The sequence below is a fragment of the Cladosporium halotolerans genome (genome assembly GCF_011745625.1).
Source record: "Cladosporium halotolerans strain TM138-S3 chromosome Unknown Sca8, whole genome shotgun sequence".
Lineage (NCBI taxonomy): Eukaryota > Fungi > Ascomycota > Dothideomycetes > Cladosporiales > Cladosporiaceae > Cladosporium > Cladosporium halotolerans.
This window is the reverse complement of record NW_027191459.1, coordinates 633,822-653,062: the sequence shown is the minus strand read 5'-3', so window position 1 is coordinate 653,062 and position 19,241 is coordinate 633,822. Positions and strand designations below refer to the sequence as shown.

At 56.3% G+C, this 19,241-nt stretch overlaps 8 protein-coding genes across 8 annotated transcripts; 3 read left to right on the top strand and 5 right to left on the bottom strand.

Moving 5' to 3' along the window:
* Positions 1–395: 395 nt before the first annotated feature.
* On the bottom strand, positions 396–2,120 carry WHR41_03370 (uncharacterized protein; the record flags this gene model as incomplete). The annotated part of the gene is made up of 2 exons (XM_069371976.1): positions 1,844–2,120; positions 396–1,708 (listed from the first exon to the last, which is right to left on the bottom strand). The coding sequence occupies exons 1-2, from the start codon at positions 1,908–1,910 to the stop codon at positions 396–398; spliced, it is 1,380 nt and encodes a 459-aa protein (XP_069231187.1). The 5' UTR covers positions 1,911–2,120.
* Positions 2,121–3,224: 1,104 nt separating this feature from the next.
* WHR41_03369 (uncharacterized protein) lies at positions 3,225–4,519 on the top strand (the record flags this gene model as incomplete). The annotated part of the gene is made up of 3 exons (XM_069371975.1): positions 3,225–3,355; positions 3,408–3,649; positions 3,702–4,519. Exons 1-3 carry the CDS (start codon positions 3,330–3,332, stop codon positions 4,517–4,519), a joined length of 1,086 nt encoding a protein of 361 aa, XP_069231051.1. The 5' UTR covers positions 3,225–3,329.
* Positions 4,520–6,046: 1,527 nt separating this feature from the next.
* On the bottom strand, positions 6,047–6,934 carry WHR41_03368 (uncharacterized protein; the record flags this gene model as incomplete). The annotated part of the gene is made up of 1 exon (XM_069371974.1): positions 6,047–6,934. The coding sequence occupies one exon, from the start codon at positions 6,932–6,934 to the stop codon at positions 6,047–6,049; it is 888 nt and encodes a 295-aa protein (XP_069231050.1).
* A 725-nt stretch (positions 6,935–7,659) lies between these two features.
* WHR41_03367 (uncharacterized protein) lies at positions 7,660–8,779 on the top strand (the record flags this gene model as incomplete). The annotated part of the gene is made up of 7 exons (XM_069371973.1): positions 7,660–7,679; positions 7,750–7,824; positions 7,915–7,958; positions 8,018–8,032; positions 8,088–8,156; positions 8,252–8,387; positions 8,443–8,779. The coding sequence occupies 7 exons, from the start codon at positions 7,660–7,662 to the stop codon at positions 8,477–8,479; spliced, it is 396 nt and encodes a 131-aa protein (XP_069231057.1). The 3' UTR covers positions 8,480–8,779.
* Positions 8,780–9,086: 307 nt separating this feature from the next.
* WHR41_03366 (uncharacterized protein) lies at positions 9,087–11,304 on the top strand. The gene is made up of 3 exons (XM_069371972.1): positions 9,087–9,836; positions 9,892–10,397; positions 10,455–11,304. Exons 1-3 carry the CDS (start codon positions 9,421–9,423, stop codon positions 11,024–11,026), a joined length of 1,494 nt encoding a protein of 497 aa, XP_069231056.1. The 5' UTR covers positions 9,087–9,420; the 3' UTR covers positions 11,027–11,304.
* A 259-nt stretch (positions 11,305–11,563) lies between these two features.
* WHR41_03365 (uncharacterized protein) lies at positions 11,564–12,613 on the bottom strand (the record flags this gene model as incomplete). The annotated part of the gene is made up of 1 exon (XM_069371971.1): positions 11,564–12,613. The coding sequence occupies one exon, from the start codon at positions 12,611–12,613 to the stop codon at positions 11,564–11,566; it is 1,050 nt and encodes a 349-aa protein (XP_069231059.1).
* Positions 12,614–13,421: 808 nt separating this feature from the next.
* Positions 13,422–14,881, bottom strand: WHR41_03364 (uncharacterized protein; the record flags this gene model as incomplete). The annotated part of the gene is made up of 2 exons (XM_069371970.1): positions 13,422–14,777; positions 14,839–14,881. 2 exons carry the CDS (start codon positions 14,879–14,881, stop codon positions 13,519–13,521), a joined length of 1,302 nt encoding a protein of 433 aa, XP_069231058.1. The 3' UTR covers positions 13,422–13,518.
* A 765-nt stretch (positions 14,882–15,646) lies between these two features.
* On the bottom strand, positions 15,647–18,829 carry WHR41_03363 (uncharacterized protein; the record flags this gene model as incomplete). The annotated part of the gene is made up of 6 exons (XM_069371969.1): positions 18,244–18,829; positions 17,457–18,136; positions 16,256–17,369; positions 15,915–16,189; positions 15,777–15,858; positions 15,647–15,713 (listed from the first exon to the last, which is right to left on the bottom strand). The coding sequence occupies exons 1-6, from the start codon at positions 18,561–18,563 to the stop codon at positions 15,647–15,649; spliced, it is 2,538 nt and encodes an 845-aa protein (XP_069231053.1). The 5' UTR covers positions 18,564–18,829.
* Between the last annotated feature and the right edge of the window lie 412 nt (positions 18,830–19,241).

Sequence of the window (19,241 nt, the reverse complement as noted above, 5' to 3'; positions counted from 1 at the left end):
AGAGCAACGCCGTCGCTATGCCTCGCATCGAGTTGGGAGACAAGACAGCTGTCGATGTCTCCCGGCTGAACACTCACGCCGCCTTTCGTTCGCGGGATAATAAAGCGAGGGCGGCGTGAGGAGAAGGCAAGAGGAAAAATCAGGGCCGTATGCTACCAGGCCCACGCCGCTCGAACTTTTTGCCGTGTACCAACCCGTCATGTCCGTTCACCGCGCTATGCAAATCATCTGTGACCTTTCCGGTCATCGGAAAATACGGTCGTGAGCCGTGAACTCCACGCCCAAAAATTGATCGATCAGACCTTCATGTTGATCAAAAAGAAAAAGGGGTATCCTTTCGCTCGCCATGCAAAAACACACGCACCAAGAAGAGGATCAAGCCCGCCTTCGGATCGTCATATGTACAGCGTCCGCAGCGTGTCGACCGGCGGAGTCTGCGTCAACCCTTGCTTCCGCAGCGCCATGCCCGCGGCCGCGGTGGCAGCAGCCTCAGGATCAGGCGTGCCGGCTTTGTCGCTGCCCGTCTTCGACGTAGCGGCGGCCTGCTGGCGTTCTTTCCGCGCGGCCTTCTGAGCCTGCTTTTTGATGTCCTTTTTATCTCGGGCGGAGATGCGCGGGCCGGGTTGTGATTGCGAGGTTTTGTTGCTGCTGGACTTCGACTGATGCGGGTCGTAGTCGGGAGGCGGTTTGGGCGGGTGCAGTTTCAGGCGTATGGGCGGTCTTGATTGCGTGGTGGCTGTTGATGTGATGGATGTGGTACTCTGTTGGGACGAGTCGGGGAACGCGGAGGCTTCGCTGTCGTCGCCGTTGGAGCTGGCGAAGGAATCTTGCGAGCCGTCGGCGGTTTCGAGTTGCGAGAGGGCATGCCGTGTTTCGGCTGAACGGGATTTGGTGGTGCTGTTCTTTTTGGCGGCACGGCTAATGCGGCGGTCTTGCTTCTTATTTGGGCCGGTATTGGCGTCGTCGTCGCTGTCTTGATCGCGTTCGACGCTTGAGCTTTCTTGTGCTGACGAACCGCTGCCGTTCTCTTCGGCGTCCATCAGATTCGAGACGGCGGCGTCGATGTTGCCTTTCGATGCTTCCAGCGCACGCTTGATTGTGGGCTTGTCCGCAAGGAAGGGCAGGCAATTCGACACTACGTCAATTTGCCAGGGTTGTACGTAGGGTGTGGCAGCCAGCTTTTGCTTCTGTTTGAGCTCCTCCTCTGGGCTGAGCACTTTGGGTGTGACGTTTGGCAGACCAGTGTGCGGACCGTCCAAGTTACGGATCGATGAGTAGTGTTCCCACATGTGATACGCAATGTGTGCCACGGGTCGATCGCTCTGATCGTTGTATTCGCCCGCTCCAGACACCATGTACGCAAAGTCTCTCTGGTAGATCTTGACATCGACGCCAAACGCACTGCTGAACGCCGTGATCTCCATGTTGTCTCCGTACGTGCCTCCTTTTGCCATGACGTCGAGGTGGCCCTCGAACACCTTGTCGATGTCGGCCTCGGACGGCGTTGCTATGGCGGCCGGGCTATTGAATGCACCGGCATTCTTTCGTTTCGGGTTGCGTCGCGTGCCTCCTCCGGGGTGCACGTCGATGAATTGTTTGTAGTAGGCGGCATGATCACGCATGTAACAGATCACTTGTGCACGGATGGCGGCATGAGAGGTTTGGTCGCCGTAGATCTGGTCGGAGAGGGCGTTGAACAGGCAGTTGCCTACGGAGGGGAGGTGTTAGCGTGCAAGTGAACAGGGGCGGGACGGACATGGACGGACGGCTGGCAGCGACGACAGAGAGGGAAGGGATATATGAAAGAGCGAGATGGAGGAGAGGGAGGTAGCGAGAGCCATACCATCGCCGCGGATGTCGGAAGCATAGAGGCCTAAAGCAGACAGCCCTGGGAATTCATTCTCGCCCATGGTCCCGCGCAGGCGGCCTGGTGGGCGCGGAGGGCCGCTGGATGTGGGAAATGCGGAGCAGCAGCAGCAGCAGCAGCACTGAACGGAGATATATTAGCAGCAGTCATTGGGAGGACATGCGGCGGCTGCGAGGCGACAACGACGGCTAAACAGAGGCCATGGTGGGAGGAAAGAGAGGCATGTGAGCATGTGAGGGCGGGAGCAAAAATAACAGAAAGGCCGGTAAGTCGTAGCTGCTGCAAGCTATGATGACGGCTCGTTCGCCGGCGGTCGGGGCGGGCGAGGCGGCGCTAGTATCATGCTCTGCCTTGACTTACACTATTCTTCTGCAAAGGCTCTTTCGCGCCGCGGCATGCCGTGTGTTTCGGGTGCGGTGGGATTTGGTCAGTAGTCGATTAATAAATAGACTGGTGTCTCGTTCGGCGGTGCGACCAAGGCGACAATGCATGCACGCGGCGGCTGCGGTGCTGCCTGCCTGCCACGCTGCGACTCTCACGGGCATTCACTTACCGCGGGCGCTGGCGGGCAAAACGACAGCTGGGCCTGGGGCTTGGCGGGGCGAGCTGTCGACCGTCGACCGTCGACCGGGCTGGCTGGCTGCCCTGGCTGGCTGCGCGTGAATTCAGGGACAAGTGGACGCGCGCGCGGATCCCGGGTCTGCTGGACGAACAGCGGCACGCGCTTTGCAGCCCTCCACTGCCCTCCCCTCCTGCGTCCTGCATCAAGCTTTTCACCCCGTTCCGTCCGTTCCTCCTGGCAGATGCGTGACGCCTTTGTCCTGCGCTCCTATGATGCACCGTGTATTGCACCACCGCCCCGTGATCGACGCGCCTGTTACTCATCATCCTCCTCCGCCCACACGCTTGACCGCCGACTGGTGACCCACTGCGCCGCCAGGATTCACCGCTAATGCACCAGTCCTCACTGCTCGCATGGCCTGTCCGCATGCGCTCTGGGCCATCCCGGCTTAGAGCCCACCAGATCTGTGGTCTTGCAATCGGAGTCATCGCTTTGTGCTGTTTGCTGCCTTGGTGGTTGCCGTGTCTTGGAGACGATTTAAGCTGTGCGATATCGTTGACCCATAATGCGTTGATGGTGGAGTCTCGGTAGTCCTAAGTAATAGGTACTGTCGAGCTCACACACGTGCATAACAGCTTTAGAACGATGCCGCCAATGAGATCACCTACCGTATTCGTTGCTCGCGTGCCTCGCCCTCCCAGGTACTGTACATCAGATACTGTACTGTACTACAAACGTCGGCTTAACTTCTCCGATCATCGGCGAGCTATCCTCGGAACCTTATCTATACCGAGCATGACTGACTGCCATGTAACCTCACAGTAATAAAGAGATGATTAGTCGTAGCTGCTCGTCATCGAGTTCTCGCAGGAATCGTTTTTTTGATCTCTATACACCAACATGCCGTCAAATATCGTCGTCCTTGGGTACGTTGGCCACGTCGCTGCCATTGGATTTCCATAAGCTGATCCATCACAGGGCCGGCGTGAGTGGACTCACAACCGCACTGCTGCTCGCCCGCGATCAAGGCCATAATGTCACCATCATCGCCAAACACATGCCCGGAGACTATGACATAGAATACGCCAGCCCATGGGCCGGCGCCAACAGCTTGCCCGTTGGCAAACCGAACTCCAAACAGCAGACATACGAGACCGTGACCTGGAGAGAACTCGAGCGTCTCGCAAGAGACGTCCCCGAATCCGGCATCCACTTCCAGAGTACACGCGCCTGTCCCCGCCTCCCTCACATCAAGCACTAACATCTACCCAGACAACTACATCTACCGCCGCACCAAAGACGCCTCCTCCCCCGTCGGCGACTGGTTCCGCGAGCTCGTGCGCGAAGACGCCTGGTTCAAAGACGTCCTGCCCGACTTCCGCGTGCTGCCCAAATCCGAGCTCCCCCCGGGCATGGACGGCGGCACAGCCTTCACCTCCGTCTGCATCAACACCGCCCTCTACCTCCCCTGGCTCGCCTCCCAGTGCCTCAAGCACGGCGCCACCATCCGCCGCGGCGTCGTCGCGCACGTCGCGGACGCCGCCGCCCTGCACGCCAGCGGCGCCCGCGCCGACGCCGTCGTCAACGCCACGGGCCTCTCGTCGCTCACGCTCGGCGGTGTCGAGGACAAATCCATGTACCCCGCGCGCGGGCAGATCACGATCGTGCGCAACGACCCGGGCCTCATGGCTTCGACGTCGGGGACGGACGACGGCGGCGACGAGGCGTGCTACATCATGCACCGCGCCGCGGGCGGCGGCACCGTGCTGGGCGGCTGCTTGCAGGTCGGCAACTGGGAGAGCCAGGTCGATCCCAGCCTGGCGGTGCGGATTATGAAGCGCGCGGTCGAGCTTTGCCCGGCGCTTGTGCCGGAGGGGAAGGGCATTGAGGCGCTGGATGTTGTTAGGCATGGGGTGGGGTTGAGGCCGATGAGGAAGGAGGGGATTAGGGTTGAGAGGGAGGTTGTCAGGCGCGTTCAGGTCGTGCATAATTATGGGCACGCGGGGTATGGGTATCAGACGGCGTTTGGGTGTTCGGAGGAGGTGGTGAGGTTGGTTGGGGAGGCGGTGGGGGTGAAGGCGAGGTTGTGAGCGGCGTGGTCTGGCACAGTACTCTGTCTCTCGATCATGCAACGGTGCAAGACGTGCACGCATCTGCATGATTCGATATTCCGCACGCCCCCAAGATGCGCTAAAAAGTCACCAATATCTCGAATCTATTTGTGATGTCCTTGCCTTTCGATCCCGAGCTCGGTACGGAAGAGCTGCGGCTATTCAATGTGTTTCGAGGCTAGACAACAGGACTCGTGTTGTCGTCTCGACGCTATTGTTCTTTGACGGCCTTGCATCGCCCTGATCTCGGCTTGCGACGCAATCAACTTGAGAGGGATGTTGCAAACTTCTGTTTCACCCATGCGTACTCGTCATCTCGCAAACGCTGTCTTGCCATATGTAAAAATAACCAGCCGCTATGCTTCTTCAAGCCAACATAGCCTGAGACGACGTCGTCGCAGAGCTCTAAGCGATTGGGAGACGGAGCCCTTACGCTGATGCAAGGATGTAGCAAGCGATGCGGCGTCGCACCCCAGCGCTTGCGTCCACCGCGTTTACGCGCCGACTACCCAGAAACGTGTTGTCTCTATTTTGCACACGGCCATGGCATATAAAGTCCCATCTGATGAGCGATTGATTGTTCATTAGTATTCGCACAATCTAGTCACATTACTTCTTTGCATATATTATCAACGCATTCTTACATTTTCCTTTAGACAGTCGTATAACATAGAATAGAGGGCTATGCAACAAGAACAATGGTTTCGAGTCTTCAAACCAGAGCTGGACTCTGTCGCACATGATGTCTTGGATCCCGTCAAACGATACCACGATGGCGTGTTCGTCGAGACGAACCCTGACACCGGAGTAGGAACGCTTTTCCACGTCACGGGAGATATCATTGCTGCGGGTGGAATGAGATACGAGATCAAGAGAAATTGGGAGCCCGGCCAGAGTAGTCGTCTGCACCGAACAACCCTCGTCGGATGGGTCCAGAAGCGACATTACGATTCGGGTGCTATCGACGCGTTGCTGCGAGCTTTGCCCAGGCCTACCAGACAACAGGGAATCAACTTCTGGCAAGCAGACCGAGTTACCGGAAGACATGAGCTGACCTGGACGAAGGAGAACGGAGAGCTATACGGACCAGACGAACAGCGCAGGCCTGTCTTCAAGTGTAATGAGTGGACGGCGGACTACGCAATTCCAACGCTTCGCTCTAATGGCATACTCTGCAGCACACCTCGACCATGATTCCCTGGACTCCCTTTCGATACAACCGTTCTTCAAGAAAAGCCGATGGCGCGGCGTAGGGACGATTTGAAAGACCGTGTGCAGACCCTCTTTTAATTGGACCTCACATAGATTGATGTCAAAGAATCAAAGCCAGACGATTTGAGACTTTGCATGGTCGCTCATTTTCCCTTTTCTTGTTGTCTGGAAAAATTTCTGGAGGTTCCGTGCGGGCTTGATGGTGTGCCGGGATGATAAGACTCCAGTGAAATGAGTACTCACAAGATCCGTGCACAGCAATGCCGGAGCAATGAATGATGAGATGCTGAAGAACTATCGCGCATCCTTGTCGAACATTAGCATAAGTGCGACTTCGGGAGCACGCACTTGCAGAAATTCTTCCGTGAGCCAGCACCAATCCTCGTCCCAAGAAATCATGTCGAAGAGTGATGACGCTGAGAAGAATTCCCACCAGTCCGGGAGCCATCCCGCCATTTCCCAGTCCACCAGCGCAATGTCGAAAGAACGGTTTCCCTGATCATCAGCGCCGCTGTCACTCTCGGTCACCAGGATGTTTCGTCTTTGCACATCTCCATGAGTGAGTGTAGACCGATGGCCTCGCAGCATTTCGGGCAGGTGTTTTTCGTAGAAGCGGGCTTTGTAGTCGGGTCGGTGATTCTCCTCTATTAGAGCGCGGAAGTTGCTAACCAGTCCCTCGGCGAAAGCTGCTTCGCTGGTAAACGGGCCAAGGTGAGACCCGCTACCTTTCTGATCGTAGAACAAGTAGTGATGCACACCACTTCCATCCAAGCTTCCGATGAAGTTTGGCCATGGGCATTCTGCTGTCCGCATGGCCTGAAACACGGATTGAAGCCGAGTCGTGATGGATGCTTTTTCGAAATTGGTTAGTGAGCTCCAGACGGACTCCAGTTGAACGCCGGGAACGCGCTGCATGACCAGGAAGAGTTGCTTAGATTCATAGTACATGGCGTATAATCGAGGCGCGGGGACATCAGGCACCTCCCTTTCAAGATAGATAAGAGCTTGGCCCTCCCATGCTCGAACTCCGCCACCATATTTGACGATGATGTTGTCGTTTACGGCTACGACTTTGGCGGTAGAGCGTTCTTTCAGCACATCTGTGCACTCGCGAATATCTGCTGCGCTGGGTAACGGTGGGATGTCATAGTTCTCGAATGGTAGGGCCACTGGTTCCCACATTTCGCCTGGTTCAGGGCCGACCGATAAGATGTCGCAAGATTGCCGTGACTGATCGGTGGTCCTGATGACAACGACCTGAAGTCCAAATTCAGACGTGGGAGAAGTCTTCGTTTGTGATGAGTCGTCTCAGCGCGATGTGCTCGCTCCTGCACCTAACATCGGTGTCACCGAGCTTTTTCTTGGCGGCGCAAGGGGAATGTCCGCTCAGAACCAAGATACACACGAGGCGGTCCGCCACAGTGTTCTGCAATGTCGGAAACCAGCCTTGGGAGATGAGGAGCATGTTCTTGTTTCGCGAGAAAACGTTTTCTGGATCAGGTTGCGCCACACCTCTGAGCAAAGGTGATCCCACACTGCCGCATGTGTCACTTCATGGTTTTCCGAAATAAAGCAGCTATACGATTCAATGCAAAACGTGTGCACATCCTTGTGCAAACGGCACTTTCGCCATGGCAGTTAGCAGGCATTTTTACGTACACACATATGTATTTCCTTGTTACTCTTCGGGGTCCTTGCTTTCCCTTGAGGGCTCTAATGACGTATGCAGCTGCCAAGTCGCGTGCAAGCAAGCTGTCCAAGCGTCGAAGCTCGGAGGAGGTGCAGCGCAACGCGCAGCCTGGCCTAGGCAGCTCCAATACCTGCCGACCTTCATCTAAACATCACGACAACTCCTCTGTCGCAACAATCAAACCCTCTCCAAACACACAACCTTGACCGCCCACATCATGGACTTCTCCGACGCATTGTCAGTACCGCACGCGCAATGCGATTCGCGGCCGGCCGTCGCAAGTTAGCTGACCTGCCTCTCCTTGCAGCCGTATTGTCAACCTGGCGATTGGTGTCTTCCTGGTTCTTGGTGGCATCGGCCAGTTCTTCCTCTCAATCACCATGTAAGCGAGTAGCGACCAACGAATGCGAATGCGGGAACGGTTCGCGGGCAACAATACTGGATCACTGACTTGGCGATTGCGCGCGTACAGCCAGCATGTTATCGTCGGCGTCTACTCGATCATTTTCGGTCTTGGTAAGATACATGAATACCGGAGCTCTTTCTGCAACAGTAGGCTGACACAATCCTCACAGCTACCGCCATGCTTGGTATGTTGCGACAAATCCATCAGAAGCGCGCCTCCGAGCTTACACTCCGTCGCAGAGTTCCAGATCCCTCCTCAGGTCGCCAGATACGCCTCCTTCATGTTCAGCTTTATCGGCCGCGGTGTCTGTACGTTATTTCCAAGAACCAAAATGTCGTTCATACTGCGAAAATGCGAATAGCGAAGAGCCGGGACATGGACATCGTAACTGACAGCGCACCAGTCTACTTCTTCCTCGGCTGCGTCCTGATCAGTGACAAGTGGTATACCTACATCTCGGCTTCCATCATCGCCCTTGTCGGCCTTGCATACGTTGCTCTCGAGTTTGTCCCCTCGATCGAGCCTCCCGCGAACATGAGGTACGTTTGATCCGGTCTGTCGCACACATCAGAGCTTGGTCGCTGACCTGTCCAGGGACGCCGATGCCGGCTGGGGTGCCGAGCAGGTGTAAACAGCTGATCCAGTGATCAAGAGTCGTACGTTGCTGCGGTGAAGGCGTGACGGACGACTGCTGTTGCACACCTTGGCCGAAGACTATTGTTTAGTCTGGACTTGCAGCACGCGGGTATTATGACGCCACGGACATGATCTTCGACGATGTGGGATTAGAGTGGGAGCGAGTGGAGACTGGCATCTTTGCTGCTATCCGATTGTAGCGCTAGGCACGAATGCGATGTACGTATGTAGTGTGTACGAATCGATTAGTAGATCTCAAGATGCAAACGCTGCAGCCGATGAGCACAAGCATACATTTTCGGTTTCCCAGCAGATTAATAAAGCTTTTGGGTCAAATCAACTAAATAACTAAAATGCAGGAATAAGCGCAAGACCGATCTATAGTTGCGATTCAAGCACGGCGGCCAGGCCAACTCAGGCGCGATCTGATATCAGACGGGGCGCCGGCCGATTGGCGCGCTAATGGTAAGCGCAGATGAACCTTAATGATTCGGCCAATGAAAGGCTGCTTATTGCTGACCGCGTTCCTTCCTTACGTTTCTCAAACGCGGAGGTACTTCATACCGCATCGCATCGGAGAGGCGAATCGCGTCCCGTTTCTTTAGGCAGATCACGAGCGATAGCAAATCCGAGGACGGCTCCGACTTCACCTCCTCCAGATCAGATATCCCTCGTACTTTGCCCTTCCAACATCCGCGTACCGTTGCGGTTATTACGTGACGCAGTCCCATCTGATAACTCGGCCGCTGAGATCTCTGTGAATACACCCCCGCCGGTCAATCGCCTGTGCCGTTTGTGTTAGGCGCAACTGGCTGCCTGGACTCGCGGAGCACGACGTCCACTCAACTTCCCTGCTCAACGACAATCTCTCCTCCTTCGACCACTCGCGCCCACTCGATGTGCCAATAACAAGTCTACCAAGCAACCCGTTCCAACATGTCGCTCGCAGCAGAGCAGTCTCCTGCATCGACACCGACTCCTGCGTCCGCGCCACCTGCCAACATGCCCGCCGTCCTCAACCGCGAGCCGTCGCAACAAGACCTCGAGATTGCCAGGCAACTCCAGAGCTTCCAGTCGCAGGGCGTTCCTTCACACGAGAATTCGCGACCAGAAGGCAACGCGCAGCCAGCACCTCAGTCTTTGAGCCAGATTCTAAGCGATGGCCCGCAACAACAGAAAGCAGACGAGACACCACGCGACATACAACCACAACCACAACCGCAAGCACAAGCACAAGCGCAGCCGCCTAGTCCATACCAGCCCGTCGCGCAATTCACACCGCTCCAGCAACAGCAGCCCAGACCACAACAGTCTCCGAACGTGAGCGGCGGTGGAGGTGGGCAGGTGTGCAGGTATGTATTGGCTGAATCACTGAGGCACCACGACCATCCTAACTGACTTCAACAGCAACTGCGGGACCACAAAAACACCACTTTGGAGGCGATCACCAACCGGCGCCGTTATTTGCAATGCCTGCGGTCTCTACTACAAAGCACGCAACCAGATGCGACCTGTTGGCCTAAAAAGAGGAGCAGCTTCCACAACATACTCGTCAGATAACCAGACACAAGAGAGGGGCACTTCACCGAACGCGATTCAAGGAGGCGCGACGTATGTCTCAGCAGACCAGACTTCGGCAGGAACGTGTCCTGGTGGCGGAAGGTGCAATGGTACAGGAGGACACGACGGATGCAGCGGGTGCCCAGCTTACAACAACCGTATATCGAAAACAGCGCAAGTTGCACTGAGGCAAGCTAGTCGTGAGCCTGGCCAGCAGGGTCAAGGAGAAGGCTCGCAGACACAAGGTGGAGCTGTGCAACAAAGTGTTATGATCGCTTGCCAAAACTGCGGCACCACCATTACACCGCTTTGGAGAAGAGATGAAGCAGGAAACACCATTTGCAACGCTTGCGGTAAGTTTCCTTGATCTCTCGGAACCATGCCGAAGCAAGACTGACGCGATATTGTAGGACTTTACCACAAACTCCATGGCCACCATCGCCCAGTCCAGATGAAGAAAGCCGAAATCAAGCGTCGCAAACGCGTTGTTCCAAACCATCTCGTCGCCGACGACCAAAGCAGCGTTTACACTACGGAAACCGCTGAAGAAGAGCGTCGCTCCATGGCACCAAGCGACGTCCCAAGCCCTCCCTTCGCCACTCAACACAACCAAGACAGCAAATCCGACATTCGAATGGCTGGAGGCCCCATACCAGTGGACTTCACAGACACATTCCGTTCGCGAAAACCGTTGCCACAAGGCGAGGCCACCAGAACCTCTCCGAACCCGCGCAAACGCTCTTTCTCCGCTGCTGCTGGAGATCATGTCGAGCCTTACGCGCATGCACAGAACATGTCATCTGCCAATAACGACAACATTGATCCTTCTTTGCCAGCCCGGAATCGTGAGCCATCTGCCGAAAGCTCACAGCAGAGGGACAAGGAGGCGCGCCGCGCGGCGTTGCAGGCCGAGGCGGAGAAGATGCGCAGAATGCTGCTGGAGAACGAACGCGAGCTCGCTGCGCTGGGTGGCGAAGATTGACTTGGCCCAGAAGCAGCGAAGGCGATACGATAATGCAATGTACGAAGGTTGTCAGTACGAAGACGAAGGAGCACGTTCTCGCAAGGCGTTACTGTTCGAAAGGACCCAGTCTCAATATTTTACCGGAACAGTTTGGTGGGAAGTCCAGGGAGAGTTTGCAGCTGAAAATGCATCGCGGTTCACGGCAGAGATTGGCATTGATGATACCAGACACGGGAATAAGAAGCTCCTGTATGCATATGGATTTTTTTCAATTCTCTACTTGGTTTTGCTTACCATGATCTTCGTGTGAACGTTCCACTTTCGTACTTCCACTGGACCTGGTCTGTTTGATCCTCTCACTGCCCTCGATGCGCATGCATGGCTTCAAGGAGGATCAGACTGGTCTTTCGTTCAGCGTACATCTTCTGTAGATGCTCTGGACGTCGACAGGCCGTGAGCAATGTCGTGCCTTTTGATATTTGCGTGAATGTGTAGCTCTCGTCTTCGGTAATGCAGCATGCCACCTCAGACAAGAACAGCAATCAAGTCCACACCTCAGAACCAAATCTTGATCAGCTCCTCGCTGACTGCACTGGGCAGCAGCACACCAGACTCCGTGATGATGCCCGAAATGAGGTCGGGCGGTGTGTAATCGACCGCCTCCTGCACGCCCGACAACGCCTTGCCGCCCGCTGCGCTCGCGCCATCCATATCCGCCACACCCTCGTCCTCCTTTGCATCCTCGCTTTCCTTCCCCTTCGCCGTCCTGAAATCCACCACATTCTGCTCGATCCCCAAATCCCGCTGCCCGAGCGGATACAGACGCACGAACTTGTGGCTCTCCGACACGACGTAGAACGGCTTGCCCGTTGCCTTCGCCAGCATGCCCATCTGGTAAGTGCCCATCCGGCTCACAATGCCGCCGTTCTCCACCACACCCTCAGCTCCCACAAAACACTGCGTAACACTATCCATGCAGTACGCAATCGCCGTTGGCGGGATCGTCGCAACGGGGATATCCCTCTCCCTCAGCGCCGCAATATTCTCCTGCGCCTCCGCGTCCTCCCCGCTCACAACATAAATGACCTTGAACCTGATACTCCCGCGGCCACTCGCATTGCTCGACTCCGCCGCGCTCCTTAGCAGCGAGCCGACCACACGCGACCCGCCATTCGTCAGCACCACATTCCCATCGCGAATGAAATGCTTCCCGAACCCCGCGATCGTCTCGCGCGCCGCCTTCGCGCGCTCGACGAACAATCGCCCGTTCTGCACGAGGTGCGAGCGCACCTGGTCGAAGTCGCCGTGCGCCGAGGGTTTCTGGAAGATGCTGATGAGGTACTGCTGGAAGAGGTCGGTGCCGGCGGAGAGCGAGATGGGGTTTGCGACGCTGCGCTTCAGGCGGGCCGTGAGGTCGGAGACGAGGTCGAGGGTTTCGCTGACGGTGGAGGCGGGCGTGTTGGCCAGACCGAGGATGAGCGCTTCGATGGCCGCGACGGGCATCGTCAGGTCGGGGTCTTCGGCCAGCAGCTTCGTGTAGGCTTCCGCGACGTCGAAGGCGCCGCTGCTGGGCGCGCGGGGCGCGGCGGCGGGTGGTGTAGCCATTGTGTGATGAATTTTTGGAGTTTGGTCCTGGGTATGGGACACGTTGGGTGGTATTCTCACATCTTCGATCTAGAGCGGTGCGGGACGTAGGTCGATGTTCTGACGAGAGGAGGGACAGGGCAAATTTCGAGTCATGCGAAGAAAGCTTGTTTGCGATGGAGGGGTCAAGAATGAGGGGCACGAGGGGTCAAATGAAGATTGTTTATCTATTTCCCCAGAATCAATCAATTCTTAGAGCTCATATCGACGAGAGTGTTGACAATGATCACAAGGCTTCAATCGATCGATTCTACCATCGAATGATGATCAACGATACCGAGCGCATGTGATCAAGACGCCCACAACTCTCTCCCACTATGCTACCAGACATCATTCCCTGTTTGCTACGAAGACTTGAGCGAACAATTGCATCAACCATGCAAGATTCGACCTGTCAATGTCGCCTCTAAAACTGGAGCAACATATCCTACCTCGACCACGTCCATCTAAGTGGTAACGGCTGCATGAAGCTTCAGATATTGAATACGATCCTCAGGTGTTGATATTCTCATATATACGGATGTCGCCTACAAAGCTGCAGTAATATATCCTAACTCAATTACGCTCTAAACTACGTTAGAAGCGGCTTTTCCAAGCTTCAGGTATTGAATACGATCGTCAGGTATCACCATTCTCATATATAACGATATGTCCTGTAAAGCTGAAGTAACGTATCCTACCTTTACCTCGATCACGCCCCAATTTTACGTCAAAAACGACCTCTTGAAGCTTGAAACAATGATTGCGATCGTCACAGATAACCTAGGCATTACTGTTTTCATGTGCACCGACTTCAACCCTCAAATTTTATTGCTACAGACCTATTCCAATGAGAACACAATTCGCAGACGTCAATTTCAAGGCCGCTATACAGCCTTCCATGGCGAAGTCTTCGGCGGCTTGGCCTCAACATACTTCACCATCTTTGGCTTCACTCCAGCATTAGAGAGCGCGAGCGAAGAAAGGTCAGGCAGCATCCTGGGCGCCATATTGTGCAAATGGCCCAGGCCGCCATTTGCAGACATCTTGAATGTAGCCTTCGGCGTGGCTGCCTTCGGCTTGCGGATAGTGGCCCCGCTCTCCTCGGTGGCCGAGTCACCAGCACGTGAATCTGGTGACTGAGGAGTACCGCGGGATGTGCTCGAGGAAGTGGCAGTTCCTGAGCCCGCGGTCTCCGTGGTGGGAGCGGTTTTCGCGCTCTGGCCATCATCTATGGCGCCAATCTGATGGTCGCCAGCGCCCTCGACAGCTGTGGCATTTGCTGTCTCCTCGGGCCCGATCTCTGCTTCGGCGGCATTCTCCGCCTCATTCTCGCCAATAGGCGCGAGATTCGCTCCACTCTTGTGGTCCCAGATACTTCCGTGCTCGACGAGGCGATTATACGCCTTGCGGCTCGCCCAGCGCCAGAAACCCGCCTTGCGGCTCATCATCCCCTGCTCCTCGCGATGATTGTGCTCAAAATCAACGGCGATCTTCTCGCGCAGCGTCTTCGTGATCGCGCGCTGGCTCTTGCCCTCCGCGCCCGGGACCTCCAGCTTTACCAGGATCTTGTCCAACTCCTCGTCGGTCAGCTTGGGCTCCGAGAAGCCGTTGCGCTCCTGGCTGATGAAACGCAGGCGCATCTCGCGGGAGTTGGCGGTGCCGGCGTGGTAGAAGACGTTGTTCTCGATGCTCTTGTCGAGCAACAGGGAGCGCGCGAATTCGCGCTCGTCGTCGACGGTGTCTTCGGGTTGCAGGATGTGGCTGATCTCTGCGATTCGCTTTGAGGTTACGATGGGCTCGCGCTCGGCGGCTTTGGCTGCGCGTTTGGCCTCCTTGCGGGCTTTTTTGGTCGATGAGCCGTTGAGGTCGGGCTTGTGGATGTGTTGGTTGACGGGAGTCTCGGGTGTTGACTTATTCTGGCTGTTCTTCTTGAGTTGTTCTAGCTCCTGGATTAGTTCAGCGATCTCTCTGTGTCGCTTGAGTCTTTGCTCGTCGCTGCCGTTGCAGCCCATGCAGACCGAGCTGCCTCCGATCTTAAACAGTTGGCAGTGGTAGTTCTTGCACCACTCGACGTGGTGTCCGAGGCAGCGGAGCTGCGAGCGTTTGTTGGTCAAGGGAGTTTGACATTGCGGACAGTGGTGGACTGTTTGGATAGTCAGCATGGAGGCCTTGAAAGAGGAGGAAGAAAGCGGTAAGGGACCTACCCAGGGCGCCGCCCTCCTCCCAGCGAAAGAAATCGATAGGCATCGTAGCTTAACGGACGTCTAGTTCTGATGAGAATAGACTTCTTGCTGGTGCTTTGGTGAAGACGCTTCGTTGAATGTTGCGTAGGATGCGAATCGGCCTTGCTTCGACGGAGGTGGTGCAGTAGTGGATGTTGAAAAGGGAGAGGGTGTTGTTCATATTTGTGTGGGTTCAAGGTTTTCTTAGCGTATATAAGACTTCACTTCTGGAGCGAAGAGTGCAGGTTGGAGCGGGAGTCGAAGAGTGTTTGTTGAAGTTAGAGTGATGGCAGATGGTTCCTGGTCCGTTTTCCAGACTGGTGGTGAGTCCGTCTTGGTTGTGGAGTGGTGTTAGAAGATGTCTCCAGACAGGCGAAGGTTATGTGGTAAGAGTGGTCGCAGCAGTTGGTGCGAGTTGTAAACAGAATGCGTTTACAAAGGTGACGTCGGTGTTTTAGAAAAAGAGTCTCGGGAGAGCGCGCGGCCTTAGGCGGTTGACAGCAGTCACAATGCACAGTCTGGGGCTTCAATACGCACAAGGGGGAGCGCGGCTTTTGTTGAGCACGTGGAATTCGCGGTGAAAGCAGGTGTGGTTGTCATTGAAGTTGTTATTGTCAGTGAATGTTCGTGTGCTTCGTTATTGTTACGGACAACGGGTCAATACCAGGATCCCAAGACGCCAATCAACCCTCAGTAGATTTTCCTTCAGCCTTCCAATTAGGTTGTTTGCATTCTGTTATTCTTTTTTTCCCATTCACAATTAGATCATGGACGGCTTATGCACGGGTAATCACAGATCTTTGACCAGACGGGCACCAGCCCAGGCATACGGGTAGTTGCGCTGGTACCAGTTGACACTACATAGCGTTAGCTCAGAGGCTTAACAAAGACGATGGATGATCCACTCAAGAGGCACTTACAATGTCTTACGGCCAGCAACCCGCGGGTGAGTCGCCCACGACCCACCCAGCACAACATTATGCTTGTCATCATAGAAATCCTCTACCCAACAATCAGCAACAACCCTTCCGGTCTCAGAAAACACGACTTAAACTCACCACTGTAAGCAGGGTATAGCTTCATCGGCTCGAATCCCTCATGCTTCTTCAGCGCCGAGCTAGTCCACTCCCAAAGGCCTCCCATGCCGCCCTGGCCGGCGAGCTTGTCGCCGTCCTGGGTGACAGGCACGGGGTGCCAATGATTGAAGCCCACGTTCGTCTTCTCGAGGTTGACGAAGAGGGTGTTGGGATTGGGGACTGCTGCGGCGCTGGAGGAGCCGTTGGGAGAAGGCTTAGAGGGCGGGGATTCCTCAACGCCGTCGTTGACGAGGTGGCTGGGAAGGGTGTTAGTGGATGCGTGCTTCTTGAATCGTAGAGATGGGACGCAGGGTGTTGCTTACCCGTTGACGGCGGGGATCGTCTTTTCAAGCTTCTGCGACGCCTCCTTCGCCTGCATGCTGTCCGCGTAGTAGTAGATGCTGCGGGCCTCTTCCATGGTCGGGATGCGGCCGCCCATGTAAGCCGCGCAGCCCGCGAGCTCGTCGTAAGAGGCAGACATGGGCCAGTCGAGAGCGAACTTGAGCGGGATAGAGCCGTAGACGGTGCGAACGGTCTTGCCGTGCAAGAAGGCCTCCAGGTTCTTCGCGTTGGTCGGAGCGCCATTGCTCGAACCATTGGCTTGCTCGCCAGAACCCCACGACGCGGGCAAGGCGTCCTTGCCAGTGCCGACCAGGTACTGAGCATACTCTCCATTCGTGATCGGCCTTCCCTTCGCCTTGAGAGCCTTCACGTCCACCTCTCGAACAGGCTTCTCAACGTCCCACCCAAAGTGGCGCAGCGGTCCATCAGCCGTGTCCGGATCATCAATCCCGATCGTGATCCTCTGCGCCGGCACATCAAACCACTCGTTCTCCACAGCTGCCTGCCCCGCCTGCACAGCCAGCTGCTCGAAGTCCGGCCTGACCGTGCCCGCGGGCGGCAGGGTCTTGTCGCTCTGCAGCAGCATGTACAACAGCGTCTCGAGGTGCATGACCTCGTGCTCGAAACCGAGCCACATCACGCGGCCGGTCCAGGGCTCGTCGTACGCTCTGCCGCTTTGGTAAAGGTCCTTGACCCGCTGGCGGACGTGGGCTTGGTAGTCCAGCATTTCCGCGAGCGGTGGCCACTCGTCCGGGACCTCGCTGTGCGCGTGGACCTGCTCCGGGTTGTCGACGTCGGGGTCGATGCCGCGCTCGAAGATCTGGGTGTAGTAGGCCGGGTCCGTGGGCGGGAGCTGCGTGCCTTCGACGATCTTCATGTCGAGGAAGGTCGGGATGTGGCCGAGGTAGAAGATGCAGGCGTTGCGAAGCTTGATGGGCTTCTCGTTCAACTCCTCGTCGGGGATCATCTGCCTGGTGACAGTGTCCCATGCCTTCCAGAGATTCGTCCATTCCTCGATGCTCGGGACGGGGTGCGCGGCATACTGCTCGGGGGCGCGGGGGAACATGGCGGAGGGACGATTAAGCATATGCAGCCCTGCGAGCGATCACGCACATGTTAGATAAGTGCCGATCGACGAAAGCTTAATTTTCTAAAGAAGAAAAGAGTGAATATGCGACTTACGATAGCTCCCAGAATCGTTGGTCCAGCTTGCGCCCTCGATGACGTTGGAAGCCCGCCACAGCTCCGCGGCCTGCGCGGGGCTGTACTTGTAGCTCTCCTCGATGCGGACCTTTTCGCCTGCGCGAATCTTCACGCCTTCAACTGTGACGTCCTGCTTCGGAGACACGAATGCCTGGTGTCGGCCGTCCTCTTCGTCGTAGTGGCCGATGGCTTCCCACACGCCTGGCGCGAAAGCTTCGTGGCCCAGCAGTTTGTTGGCGTGTTTCAAGCCGTTCAGGGTAAACTCGTTCGTGACTCCTTCGGAATCGTTGTAGGCCTTGTAGACCTTCTCCGGTTCCTGGCAAGCGTCCACGCCGATGAGAAGACGATCCGAAGGCGACAAGATGTCGGCAAACTGCTTGACAAACCCGGCAGCGTCCTGGCGATCGAAATTGCCAATGCTAGAACCAAGAGACAAGATGACTTTCGGTCGAGCGGCATTCTCTTCCTGCTTGAGCCACTCGAGACCATCGTCGTACGTCCCCAAGAGACCAAAGCACTTCACGTGCTTGAAAGTGCCCTCGGGGATAGCGGCCAGAGTCCGCTCCAGCTCGGACTGCATGAGGTCGAGGGCGAAGTAGGAGACATTCTTCCGCGCGGCGTCCAGCGCATCCAGCAGGACCTTGACCTTCCGCAGGTTTCTTGTACGGGGTCAGTGAATCGCGTCGCGCCAGCGGGAGGAGAGCAACATCCATCGAAAAGAAGGGAAGGAGAACGGAACGCAAGAAAAAGAAAAAGACAGCCTTACCCGCTGCCCAGCTCGACGACCATGGCATTGTCCGGGACGCGTTCGGCGATCTGCGCCGCGTGCTTGCGCAGCACCTCGATCTCGTCGCCCGTCAGGTAGTACTCGTCCAGGTACGTGATGCGCTCGAACAGCTTCAGGCCGGCGTTGTCGTACAGCAGCAGCGTGGGCAGAATCTTCTCCGCCCCAGCATGCTCCCCGGACCGCAGGCCGTCGAGGATGAGTTGCTTGAGCTCGATGCTGGCGGCGTCGGACCTGATGTCGATGATGTTCGGCGTGCCCTCTTGCGGGGAGTCGGCGCGGGGGTTGGTGATGGAGCCCATCTTCGCGCGGGATGTGACGAAAGGCACGCGAGAGCACTCAATGGGCACGAAAGAGATGGAGGGTTACGTCAGGGTTCAGGAACAAGGTAGGAGAAGGCAGCGGTGTTTATAGGGAGTGCGTGTGAATGTGGTTTGTGTTTTCCTGATGCAGGGTCAGGGTCGAGTGACAGTAATGCCTGTACATGTGCCTGGGCAACGCGGTTGATGCCAGCTTGTGGATGTGATGAGGAGAGAGTTCCGCGGCAGTTTGTAATAGCAGCGTAATGGCTCAGGCAGCGAGCGGCATAACTAATCAGAAGCAAAGCCGTGCCAGAGCGGAGAGCTGCCCGTCTCGCCCGTCAATGGAACCCTTGATGGCATGGCGTGGAAGAGAAGAGCCGGCCGAGGTAGCCGCATTCGCTACGCCCAAGGCCATCGTGCTCACGCGTTCCAGACCAAATCGAGCTGCGCGCTTTTCTCGCGTCCGTGGTCCGGCATGATTTCAAATGTCCAATGCTGTTTGCAAATGCCCGTCTCGCTCTCGCTGACTGTAATTGTCGCTGACATTAGCGTTTCTGACCGCAGCACATGGGGTGGCCTGGTGGCTTGCCTTTCCTATTCGGTGGTGCGGTGGAGCGCGGGCAGTGTTGACAGACCACGCATGACGTTTGGCTTTGCGTCATGACTTGCTTGCCTACC